We start from the raw sequence: 13,778 nt of genomic DNA, 5'->3' as shown, positions 1-13,778 counted from the left end.
TTTGAAGTTTAACAATAAGCAAACTCCAGCCCTATTGTGATTTGCACAAGGAACTACTAAAGTATAACATCCAGATATGGAAACTTTCAAAATAAAAAATAAATCCTGAAAAACTCAATGTTTTTTTTCTGGCAAAAACCTGTAATCTCAACAATGAAGATTTGGGCCTAGCAAGGTAGTAATATTTCTGTAAGGTAAATATTGAGCTCAGTTTCTTAAATCCCAGTGTAATAATTTATTTTCTATTCCATTACGTTTTAAATTCAGTTCTTTGTTCATCTTATAGAGATTTTGTGTCAAATGTTCAGTGAAATTTCACTTTTTCCTACTTTATTTTCAATTATTATTATATAATGTATGCTTAGTAGCACATATCAAAAGTAATTATCTTTTCATGATTATCTTTCCCTACTGTTCTTTCCCATAAACCTTTCTGTGCCTAGTCACTGTGCTCATAGAAACCTGAAGATCAAAGCAGATAGACTGAAGACTAATGAGTAGTCATTGTACCACCTTTTAGCTCTGGAGCCTTGAAAAATGATCTATTTGTTAGGATCGCCAGTTATGTAAACTGAATTAGGGAATTATAAACATTAGCAAATAACAATTATAAATGCACATCTACTATACAACACATGAAACATAATTATTTTAATTTTGGCACTAGTAATAAGTTGATTAAAATATTACAACTTCATATGTCTGCATTACTTCAGGACTCTATAAATTCATATTGCCTCAGTTTTAGTTGGAACAAAAGTATAGAAATAAATTTTTACAAAAAGGAAATTAAATTAAATCTGTTGGACTTATTATTGAATGTGTCTTTATGAACACACAAACACACACGGAGTAAAACTAGTTAAAACAGAACATTTTTGTTGATTAAATACTTTCTTTGAAATGACTAGTGAGAATATTGAAAAATATTGATAAACTACTGTTGTCTCCATCAAATTTTCCATATAACAACTTTGTTTAGCCAATATGAACTTAGTGGGTGAAATATTTGACTTTCTACCACTAGAAGGTCATTCAGATTGACTCCATGTTCAATTAAATAAAATTAGTCATTCAGAAAGAAATTCTCCCTTCTCCCTTTCCCCAATACTACCACTATTACTACTCCATACAGAGTTTTCTACAACATATTTACACACAGTGTTAAGTCCTGGGTCTGCTCTAATACATCCCTTTCCTGTTTCAGTGATGTACTCTTTTATACTCTGTACGGTTCTCCCTCTACATATACCAATACCAAGCATCATTATTTACATAAATCTTTTTCTCACTGTTTGTATTTCTTACATGTAACAAATAGATCTCTCCAGTTCTAAGAAGTAGTTATATATTAAAAACGCAACTATCCTCACGCCATTGTCTCATAGTTTCAGATCCATTCATTTCAACTATTTTCCACAGACTCTGTGTACTAGAATTATGTATTTTTTTCCTTTGAAAATGTTAGTACACAAATGTATTCATCAGGATTATCAACATATGAAATACTCTAAGAAATAAAAGAGATAGACAGAAAATGAGATGTGTGATTTGTGTCCTACGGCAAAGTAAAAAGAGGAATATGGAGTATGAAAACGTGAACTGGATATCAGAGCAAAGAAAATTAACAAAATCTTACCAAAGCTTGTGGTAAATATTTTTCTCATGCATGCCTAATCTGTTTTCTTCACACCATTCTGATGACTAATTTCACTCATTTAAGCCATGTACATTGGAAAAGATACTGTGAAAGACGAGGAAATAACCTTTACATTCTGAATTTTTCATAGTGAAGGTACTGTGATTCTTTATGTTCTTATCTTTATATCTAGAAGAATTTCTGACTCTGCTCAATAAATACAAGTTGAAGGAATGAAAGAATGAATGTCAGTGTCAACACATCCTAAAACAGTACTTCTTTTGACTAAGTCAGTGACTGGGCCAACAAAGCTAAGGCCAGCGAAAACTGCAGAATATCACAAGATTATGAGGACTTCATTTATTTTGCTATAAACCTTCCTAATGTCAACAGATTCTATCCAGAATACACAAGGCTCTGTGCAGGCACATAGTCGAGACTCAATAAATGCCTTCTGGTGAACTCTAAATATAACCTTCATTCCATTTACCTAAACTTTTTTCTTCTTTTGTTTAACCATAAAAATATAATTTTCTAAATCAACAAGTATGGGTTAACATGACATTTAGTAATCCTATAGTTTACTTTGTAGGTCAAGTCCCCTATAAATATATTAATTATTCCATGTTTAATCCATATGCATATTTTCATAAACCTTTTACTTTTTTCTGAGAGGTTTATGCTAGATTTGAGGGTAATTTATGCTCCTCTATCTTGGTATTTAATGTACATATTGCTACTTTAAGACAAACCAGAATTTTATAAACATTTTCTTAAATAAACTATTTATATTTGCATTAAAACAAAGGTTTGGTCTATCTGAAGTTAGTATAATCAAATGTCACAGTGTGAGTTATTGTTGTTGATGTTTTCATTTTATTCATGATTTTTGCAAGTTTATTATGGATACAATACAGAAATAAAGAAAACATTTTTGGTCATTTGAGAGATCTAAATTACCCTCAATGGTATTCCTTTTCAGTACTTAGTCTTGTCAGTGATTATATTGTAGTCATATGTTTTAATAACATCTTTTGGCATTTAATAGCCTAAGAAGGTGGGTCAACCTTGATAGAAATTAATTACATACATTACCCAATTTTCTGTTTTCTTTGCTGTGAATCAAGAATCAGGGATGTCATATTCCAATACTCCTCTTTGCATTACATTATTGGAAGAATAATAAACATAGTGAAGAATAAAGAACATCAAGTATCAATCACTTGGGAGACAAGAGAGTGAAACTACTAATAGAAGAAACAATACCTCTCTGAAGTATCAGAGCTCTGTGCTGCCCTGAAAACATTCCCTTTCTCCCACTATCAGTAAGAACCTCTTGCTCTCAAACTTGCCTCCCCTGTGGGCATCCGGAATTCAAGGAAGAGAGGTTGTCTTTCATTTTAGTAAGAGGAAATTGTTTTTATGCCTACTACAGATGAGCCCATATTTATAATGCTCTCTTCTACATCCTTTAAAAATCCATTTCTCTGGCTACAACAGGCCTTTTCTTACAGAATTTCTTACCTTCTTCCCCTTTGTTTTTAAAGAATAATCTCATAAATAACCAAATAAATATTTGATGAATTGTATTTATATTCTCACTAGAAATAAATAACTAATTTGTTATGAAAGTTACAGCATACTAGTTGAAAATAGGAGAAATAGGGACAATATCATTTAAGAAATATGGATTAAAAACAAATGTCACAATCATTCTATCAGATATTTATTATTTAAGCAAAATCAGTTTTGGTGCTTCACATATACAGTTGTATAGATGTACATGATACAGTTGTGAATATACTATTCATATTATTCTGTATCATAATACTTTCACTTAGCATTTCATTCAAAGTAGCCAACATCATTATTTTTCCCAATACATCATAGTTAATAGATTGTTGATATTTTATTAAATAAAATTATTTATTTAATCACAATTTAAGTCTCTATATATGTTATATACACACACATACATATATATATATAATTTGTCCTTACAAGTATTAGTGTAATATAATGTAATCTTCAAGAATCTCATGGACATAAAATCATATTTAACTTATCTAAATATTGTTTGTTGAAGATTATAAAACTGAAAGTTTTTCAAGTGTATAAAACCAAGATTAAAAATAAGGTAATTTTAATTCAGGACTTTGAATTGGCTAGTGAGAAGGGTAATAACTTCTGCAATCAAAGTAAATTGACAAAAATACTAGCATGTTAAATTGAGTTAAACAGCAACAAGTTAGCTTAATTTGATTACTCTCTAAGTTATGTTTCCAGATTATTATATTGTTGATGGTATTTTAAATAATACATTTTATTTTTCATTAAAGTTAGTATGTGGATTCTTCATTGTCTCTTTAAATTCTTATATAATTTATATATGCTATTTTTTAATCTTATTTTACATTTTTTTGTTCATTTTCAATTGTGTTGCCAGCTATACTATTATTCCTATGTTGGGTGAAGAAACCAAGTATCAGAGGTTTTAAAAATAATTTCTCCTAGCTTGTTTTATTTTAATGACTTCCCTATTTTCATATGTCATATTGTTCACACATTGTTTTAAGCTTGAAAGAAATATCTCTTATAATATTATGTGGCAAATGGGTTTCATTGGCTCCAACATGAATCTTTTAAGATGGTGATAAAAACTCAGGCACTCACATAATATCAATGATTCAGCTCAGAAACAAACAGTAACACATCATACCAAATGTACAATTGGCAATGCAACGGGAAAAATATATCTACACTATGAGAAAAAGAACTGAAAGGAACCCTCAAATGATTGTGGAGCATGTGGGTCCAACTTTGTATACTAAGAAAACATTAGAGGTTTATGTTTTATTTTGCTAACTATTAATTGAACAGTAGTCCTAGTAGGTGCTATAGTCAAATGTGAATCTGACAAATGTCCTATTCTATGGCTTATCGTTTTAAGAATAGATCTGGATTGAGAGATGTTGGCCTAGGATAGCCCATTGATAAAGGGCTTCCTACTTGGCCAGAAACTGATAGGTTTCATTGTCCAGAAAAGATAAGCTTCAGAAACTTTCATAGCAATTTGATATTTCTGTAAGATCTAAGACCATGATAAGAGAATGAATATTCTTAGGCAATTGTCAAACTCATGGAATGATCTAAGCCACCCACTAGGCACAGTATATAAAATTTCATTACCTAATGATCTGTTACCTAATGTCAATTGTAATGGAGATGTGCTTAAAAAGCTAAAATCATTTTTGATAAAAAGTATTTAAAATTGTCTCTAAAGGTTAGATTTTAGAATGGGATGGAGTTTGAGATGATGTTTACAGTATCAATTAACACATTTTGTGGAAAATTTAAAGTTAACAGTCAGAGATTGTTAAAAATTGCTTTTAACTGGGAAGGGATGTGAAAGGTAAACAAAGGAGGAGGCTGCAATGCTTGATAAGAAATGTACTCATTATCTTGCCTATGTAATTTTAACCCCTCTGTACAGTATGTTCACAAAAAATTTAAAAAAAGGAAAAAAAAGAAAATTTAAAAAACAGAAAAAATTGCTTTTAAATGAATTTAAATTACAATATTAAGCAGTTAAGTATTTATTTCACTTTTTATATTTGAAAATAGTCATTAAATATGATCTAATCATTATTATTCTCACTTTTGTTTAGGTTTAGAAAAATAAAATGTTTAGTAAAATGTATTCTTTCATTCAAATTATTTAAAATATATATTGTAATATTTTTATATAATACATATTTGGCAATGTAATTGCAGGGTTTAGAAAGAGAAAACTGGAATTTGTGGTAGGGAATATTAATGTATTATTTCATTTATCTAGAAATACATTGTGTTATTTTTTTCAGAAATATTTATTATACCAAACTGGAAGCAAAGAACAAGTGGAATCAAACAAACAAACAATAAAAGTAGTCCTTCACAATTGTCTTAGAAATATTTACTTACAGATTACATATGCTCTAACTACTACCAAGATAGAAATTTATGCCTAAAGAGAATCACAACGCAATTTGGGGAAGGTGATGTTCCACAAACTGGCAGAAATAGAGCCACTGGTGTTGCCTGAAATCAGGTTTCCAGAAGGAAAACAATCAGAACTTTCAGAGACAGGGATCTCTCAGAGACAGAGAAAACTGCACAAGCAAAAATGAGAGCGGTAAAGGCACAAAGACAGAGAGCTCTGGAGGCTTGGGAGCACATCAAATGTCTTGAAAGAGGGAAGCATCAAGTGCAGTAGGAAAGGACAGAGGCAGAGGCCTGGCTCACTGAATCTTCACACATAAAGGGAGGAGTCAAGAGTTTAGTCCATTGATAAAACCACTCTCCTAGTGGTTTTTGAGGAGCAGTTTACTATTTTTTAACTGGGCCCTAAAAGGTTGTATTAGACTGCTGGAGGAATTGCAGGCCATGAAACTGACAGGAAGGAACATCTTTTTTCTTAGTTATAAGAAACACACACACACACACACACACACACACACACACATATGTATACATTTATTAAAGAACTTTGAGGAAAAAGGGTGTAAGAAGAAAAAATTATCTGGAGGCCATCACTAAAACATAATATAATTCAATAACATAGATTATTTCCCCTGCTTTGAAAGCATTAGTTTTTATTTTTAATCTTGATTGTGTCAATAAATAGGCATATCCATTTTATTTTTAATGACTGTATAAGTTACTATTATATTGGAAAGATAAAAACATTAGTGTAATAACCAACATGAACAGACTTAGTAAGAGATGTATATATAACTGACATTTTCAGGATATAATTGATATAGGAACGGTATGTCAGAATGAAATGATAAGATTTGTTTTATACTTCAGCATAAATGAATAAAGCAGGCTTTCTCTCTCTCTATTAATTAGATGTGTCTGAATAAGTTTCTTGTTTTGACATCAGTTTCTAGACTTCTATTTTGCTTATATATGAATTATATAAAATATATGATTTTATGATATATATCATATCTACTTAATATATTTAACCCATCAGGATTTTTACATAGAAGGTGCTCAATGTTAGATTATTCTTTGATAATCAAAGGAATGTCAATTGACAATTTTAGACAAGATGAATTTTTAGATTTCAAGGTAACATAACTAAGGAAAAAAAAGATGCTATAAAAATGGAGATTTCAAGGATCTGAACAGATCTGGGGCATGGCATTTGTTCAGTCAACCATGAACATAATCACCCATCCAAGGCTGCAGTGACATTCTCAGATAGATGATTTGAGAATCAGCATAATGAATGACAATGCTTCATCACAAGCTACTGGCCAGGGCCACTCTGACTCTCATTTCCCATTTGATCAGCAATGTGCTATGTTCCTATGGTGACCTTCAAGAATTAAACACAACTTCCAAATAAGCTTAGCTGAACTCCTTCAAGTGATCATACAGTAAGAAAATTTTATGAGGCTCTATTGAGAATAAATAGAAAGCCTACATTTCATTTTGACATAATGATTTATAATATGGATAAGATTATACACCCTATTCCTGTGGGTTCCATCCATTTCTTGGATACCTGAGGAATATAAAAATAGGGTAAACACCTAGTGACTGCCGTACAGAGGCTGAGTTACAGCAGAACACCAATAAACACTACTACTTCAAAACAATGGACAAAGAATAAACTTTTACACAATCTCCTTGAGCTTAGACTGTTTTGACAGTTTAAAGGACTGTTTTTCTATGCAAAATTCTTTTGAAAATATCATTTTTTAGCATCATTTAGAATATTCTACAGCTTTTTTCTCAGTTTGTTTTCTCAAGATGCAGTTTACCAAAATTTGTTAAGGAATTTATGTTAAACATTGACTCCAAATACATTATCTTGATATCTTTTAAAATGTAAAAATAGAATCTGCACCATAGATGTTGAAATAAGGCATGCCATTTACTTCATTTCTTTGGAGCATTAGTATCAATGTGCCAGCTATACACAGAAAAAAGACATTTCAATGAGTAGTCCAAGCTAAACTGAGAAAGAAGACAATATCTTTGAGTTTTCCCTTGCTTTCCAAAGTCAAAGACTGCCAACTTTTTATAATTTGTCAAAAATCACACAAAGATTAGCCAGTATTTCAGATCCAATGATTCACAAAACTACCAACCTTAAAAAAATTGATAACTTCCCTTTTTAGTTAACTGCCTCATGAAAAGATTTGCTTTGGAGTAAATAGATAACTTATATAACTGTAACTGCTCAACAGAGAATGATCTGTGATAGATTTGTGAACTGGAACAAAGTATGGAGTAAAAATTATTTTAACTTTCATTAGTGATAGTGCTTATGTGAGAAGTTAATACTGTGCACTAGAAATAATCACAGAGACAAGGCAAAAATATAACTTATCCCAATTATAAATAGTTAGATAAGAAAATATGAAAGTAGGTGAAGGAAAGTGCTAGATCATGTGACCTGCAACATGATACATTGTCTTCTTTAATAAATTACATATGAAATATCAATTGATGATCAAGGATGCTATATTTTCATTTAAAACATTCATTCATCTAGTCAAAAATAAATCTGAATGCTGCTCAATCTCTAGGAATTATCTCAGTGAGAAGAAAACAAGTATGGTTTGATCTTATCTCCATGATTGCAGTCTGTCTATAAGCTTCCATAAATTAAAGCTTAGTTTGTAAGCATAAATGTGCTTAAATAAAATATTGGATAAAAAGGAATTGTCTATAAATAAAATAACCTTTATTAGTTCAAAATACAAATCTTTATTACATGAATATATATATATATATATATATATATCTTTCCTGGTAAATAAGCAAAGATACTGCATTAAGAATGATGTGCAACCGTGATTACAAGTGCTGTCAGGCAAAATGGAATATTCAAACAGTGAAACCCTGTCACTTAATGTTTGCTAACACATTTCTCAGAATTAGTTCACTCAATAATTCTCCTTCTTAATTTCTGTAAGGACAAACTGAAGTCCATGAAGCCACTCAGTAACTTAATTTAATTTTCTCAAGTTAGTCTTCAAAATTGATTTAAGGAAAGCAAGAGTGTTTTTTATTCTAGGACAGAAAAAAATCACAAAGAACAGTACATACATCCAGTGTAAGGGGTAGTTACTGAAACACCACTCCCAGAACTGATTACTGATTTTCTCTCACATGTGAGATCAAGTTCTAATGTCTGGCATATATAGATATATAGGTCACATAAGAGAGAGAGAAAGAGAAAGAGAGAAAGAGAGAGAGGGGAGGGCAAGGAGAGGGAAGGAGGGAAGGAGAGAGACAGATAGGAGGGAAATGAAGGGGAAGGGTAGCTAGGAAAGGGGAGGAGAGAGAAGGGGAGATAGATAACACCTATGATATACATTTTGTTTTAATTACACCAAACTCAAAATTGAAAAGATCTGCACATACCATTGATCCACAATGCTTCAGGATTATGAAGCACAAATTCTTTCCTGAAGAGGTCTTCTAAAGACAATCTGGTTTCAGATGAATTTGTGAGTTCATCTAAAATGAAAGTAATCTTAGGTCAGAGATGGCTTTAAAATAAATGAAATATGAGATATAAATCTTGGAGTGTTTTGCTTGAAAATATGTCAACAATATATTGCAATAAAGAGACCATTTTGACTTTTTACTTTATTTTGTGAGCTTATACCCTTTGTTATTAATTGAAACAGGATCTGACACAAGATCCCAAGCTGACTTCCAAGTTGAGTTCCACCTGTCCCAGACTTCTGGATACTTGAATAACAGCCAAGTTCCACTATATCCAGCCTCATAAATGTTTTAAAATAATTTATTTTAAATATTAAAGTTAGTTGATTTGGCACCAATTTAACAGACCAATCCTAAAATACACCATGATATACAATATGGAAGCAGAATAAATCCTGGTATGCACTATCCAAAAGTCATAATCTAACCATATATAGCCAGTAACTCATTATCCAAACTCACTTTGATATAATCTTCTTAAGGGAACTTACAAATTCACTGCAAAATTCAAAAATAAGTGAGTTGACGAACCTGAATGGGTTTGACAAAGAAATTTCCCTAACTCCAAAGGAAGAGCACACAACAAATAGAAGAAATACAAGGTTCCACCAAATAATTACCACAAATGCTCAGTGGATTTCAGACTTAAATGTAAAGCCCAAATGATAAATTGCTAGTGCTTTTATGAAAAGTTCTTTTATTTTGGCATCCTAAGACCTAGAAATGGCAATAAGAACATGGTTTGAGTACCAAAATCAGGCATCAAAAATATCCTTTCAGAAGCAAGGAACTACAGATAGCACTATTTTATTTTCATTGTAAAATAATAGCATTGTTTATTTTCTGTATACTTGTTTCTTTGTGACCTTTTAGCTAGGAACATCACTGTGATTGAAAATAAAATGTCAAAGATATATACTAACCTCATTAGATTTCATTTTCAAAAGTTCAGCACTTCCTACAGCAAGATCTTTGGTTTTGTTGTTGTTGTTGTTTTTCCTAACTGAATATCTAGGGCAGAGAGTCAATAATTTCAAAAGCAAGTCTCTTTGTTGTGTATTTAACCAACCAAGTAACTGCCAAGAAAATATGTTATTTGATTCCATCATTAACATAAGATATTATGATTGTATATGGTTTTACAAAAAAAATCCATTGATGTCCACTTCTGAGTGTCTTACAGATCGAAACTTGAAGTTCTTTAATTTATGCAGAAGATTTCAAACTAACAACTAAAATATTTGTAAGGTGATATCTAAGCCCTGCTCAGACGGTTTGCATTGAGGTACCAAAACAAATAATAGATGTCAGAATAAGAATGTAGGGTGCAAATGCTCAGAGAGAGAGGAAGAGCACTAGCTTGCTATAAGAATCCAAAGAACCTTCACTTTAAAATATAATGTACCCGCAATCTTTGCTAGCAAGAATGCAAAATGATACACTCAATTTGGAAAACAATTGGAAATTTCTTACCAAACTAATTACACTTTTACCATCAGACAAAAGAAAGATACTCCTTGACATTTGCCCAAAAGAGTTAAAACTTACTCATCGAGAAACACACTTGCACCAAAGTTTGTACCAGCTTTATTCCTAATTACAAAAAAACAAAAAAAAAAAAACAGAAAAAAACAGATATCCATCCAAGGATGGATAAATAGATTACAATATATCCAAACAATGGATTGTTTTGTAATTCATTGCCACAAATTGTGCACAAATCTGAATAAGTCAAAGATGAACCTAAATGCATATTAATAATGGGAAAACAAACAACAACAACCAAAACCAACGGTTAAGGACAAGACTTTAAGAGCAATAAAAGTACTCACTATAATACTATAATGTGAAACATGTCATTACATATCTAATTCCATAGAATGTATGACATCAATGTGAACCCTAACGTAAACTATGGACTTGCCTTAATTAACACCATTACCAGAAGAAACAAATGTGTTTTAGATGATGGCTTGTAATTTGACAAATCAAAGAATCTTGTTTCTAGAATTTATTTTCCAGCCAGTGAATTTGGAGGTTAATCAGAGAAACTAATTTTAATATTAAACTATACTTAATCTATAAGATAATGAGATTTTATATAAATTTCACAATGTTATATTATCCTGATCTATGGAAGTATACCATTATTTTATCAAACCCAAGTCTTTCAATTCTTTTTTATTATTATTTATTGTGAAAATACCATACAGAGGAGTTATAATTACATGGGCAAGGTAATGAGTACATTTCTTATCAAGCATTGTTGACTCCTCCTTTGTTTCCCTTTCCCATCCCTTTTCATCTCCCTCCCACCCCACCCCTGGCCAAATATGTAAAGTTCGTTTTTCTACATTACGACTTGTACATCTCATTGTTGCAATGGGTTCACATGTATCTCTATTTAAATGATTTGTTTTTTCCCTTCCCTCAACAAATTATACCAACATCAAATACAGTAAAAGCAGGAGTTATATCATGGGGAGGGACATAAAACGCAACAAAGAAATCATCTTATAAATATGTTAGAAAAAAATCACATGAAAGAAAAAGCATTTGAATACTTATCTTGGGGTTCATTTCACCTACCATCAATTTATCTGACCTTCTCTGCTTTCAATTCTTAATTACATTTGTATAATCTCTGTTTGATATACACTTATTTATTTAATCCTTTAAATTTATATAGGTGAAGTTAGGAAGTAAGAATTTGTTTATTCCAATGAAAGAGATTATGTTTAAATTATTTCACTTTCTTCTCCTTTTTTTTTTTGTGGATTGCTGTGGATCAAATGAGGGATATGAGGCAAGCATTCTACTACTGAGCTTAAAAAAAACAGTCTCATGTTGTTCTTCACATGACCATGAGCCTCTGTGTAGCCTAGGCTAGTCTGAGATTTTAAAATCTACCTGCTCAGGGCTGGGAAGGTGGCTCAGTGGTAGAGTGCTTGCCTTGCATGCCTGAGCCCCTGGGTTCGATTCCTCAGCACCACTTAAGCAAAAAGAAAAAAGCCGGAAGTGGTGCTGTGGCTCAAGTGGTAGAGTGCTAGCCTTGAGATGAAAAGCTGAGGGACAGTGCCTAGGCCCAGAGTTCAAGCCCCATGACTGGACCCCCCCCCCCAAAAAAAATCTACCTGCTCAGACTCCTGAGTGCTGGGATAATAGATGCAGTGATTTTATGCAATTAAACACATGGCCACAACAAGTCAAGAGGTAGAACAGATGTTCTACTCTTTCTTTTTTTTCTTAATATATATATATATACATATATATTATTGTAAAGATATTGTACAGAGGAGTTACACTTACATGAGTAAGTTAATAAGTCCATTTCCTATTGAGCATTGTTACGCCCTCCTTTATTTTTCCCCTACCATCCCTTTACTCCACACCTCTCCAACTCCCTCCCAACCCCCCCCATATCCCCTGCAAAGTTGTAAAGTTCCTTTTCAACATAGTATCATGTTTGTCTCATTGTTCCAATGGGTCAACCTGTATCTTTATTTCAGCATTTTGTTATTTCCCTTCCCCTCCCAAAATTAATATATATATATATATATATATATATTCAAGATGAAGGACACCAGAATCAAATACAGTGACAACAGGGAGGAAGAACAATGGAGGAAGAACATACAAAGAAACAAAAATAATTACATACTACATTATAAGTACATTAAAAATAAACAGCAAAAAAGATACAATATCTTTATGTCCCTATCAAGATCACACTAAAGCTACCAGCACAACTATGTTTATCACAGCATATTATATGGAACCAACCCAGATGCCCCTCAGTAGATGAACGCATCAAGAAAATGTGGTTTATATACACAATGGAATTCTATGCCTTCATCAGAAAGAATGGCATTGTCCCATTTGTTAGGAAATGGAAAGACTCATAAAAAATTATATTAAGTGAAGTAAGCCAGACCCAAAGAAATATAGGTCCCATGGTTTCCCTTATCTGCAATAACTAGTACATGTCTAGGACAAGCAGAAGAGATTGAAAGCTATGTACATATGACCATATAACCTGATGTTCTAGCATTTTCTTAGCAGACCTTCTCCACCAGCATGCCCTGGTAATCAGAGCTCTTTTCTGTAACTCAACTTTTGAAATTTTAATAATGCTACATATTTGGAATCACGTAACACCTTATTCTTTTGCTATTGACCATTTTTACTCAGGAAAGATCTCTCCAGTCATCCAATTTGTTAAGTGTATCAATAATCTATTCCTTTTGATGCCTGAATCACATTTCAGAGATGAGTGAAGCACAGTTTGAATAATCATTACACACTGAGAAGCAGTTGTGCTGTTGTTTTTCCTAGTTTTGAGCAATTATGCATTAAGCTGCAATAAACATTTGTTTCCAACCTTTCATGTTGAATATAAAATTTCCCTTTTTGAGGGAACCCTACTGCATTGTTGGTGGGAGTGTAAACTTGTTCAATCATTTTGGAAAGCAGTATGGAGGTTCCTCAAAAGACTCCACATAGAGCTACACTATGACCCAACAATCCACTTCTGGGCATTTACCCAAATGATCACAAACAACCCAGATGCTCCTCAGTAGATGAATGGATCAAGAAAATGTGATATATATATATATATATATAT

General features: G+C 31.9%; 1 protein-coding gene across 3 annotated transcripts in view; it reads right to left on the bottom strand.

Annotated features, from left to right (window-relative positions):
- The window catches only part of Dpp10 (dipeptidyl-peptidase 10 (non-functional)), a 1,450,850-nt gene that overhangs the window by 471,041 nt on the left and 966,031 nt on the right, over window positions 1–13,778 (bottom strand). For all 3 annotated transcript variants that reach the window (XM_013020704.1, XM_013020703.1, XM_013020705.1), the window contains exon 3: window positions 9,068–9,163. In XM_013020704.1, the coding sequence (XP_012876158.1) occupies window positions 9,068–9,163 (96 nt within the window). The remainder of the gene's footprint in view (window positions 1–9,067; window positions 9,164–13,778) is intronic.

The sequence above is a fragment of the Dipodomys ordii genome, unplaced genomic scaffold, assembly GCF_000151885.1.
Source record: "Dipodomys ordii isolate 6190 unplaced genomic scaffold, Dord_2.0 Scaffold52, whole genome shotgun sequence".
Taxonomy (NCBI): Eukaryota; Metazoa; Chordata; class Mammalia; order Rodentia; family Heteromyidae; genus Dipodomys; species Dipodomys ordii.
Note: the sequence above shows the minus strand (reverse complement) of the source record. Positions and strands in the feature narration are given on the sequence as shown.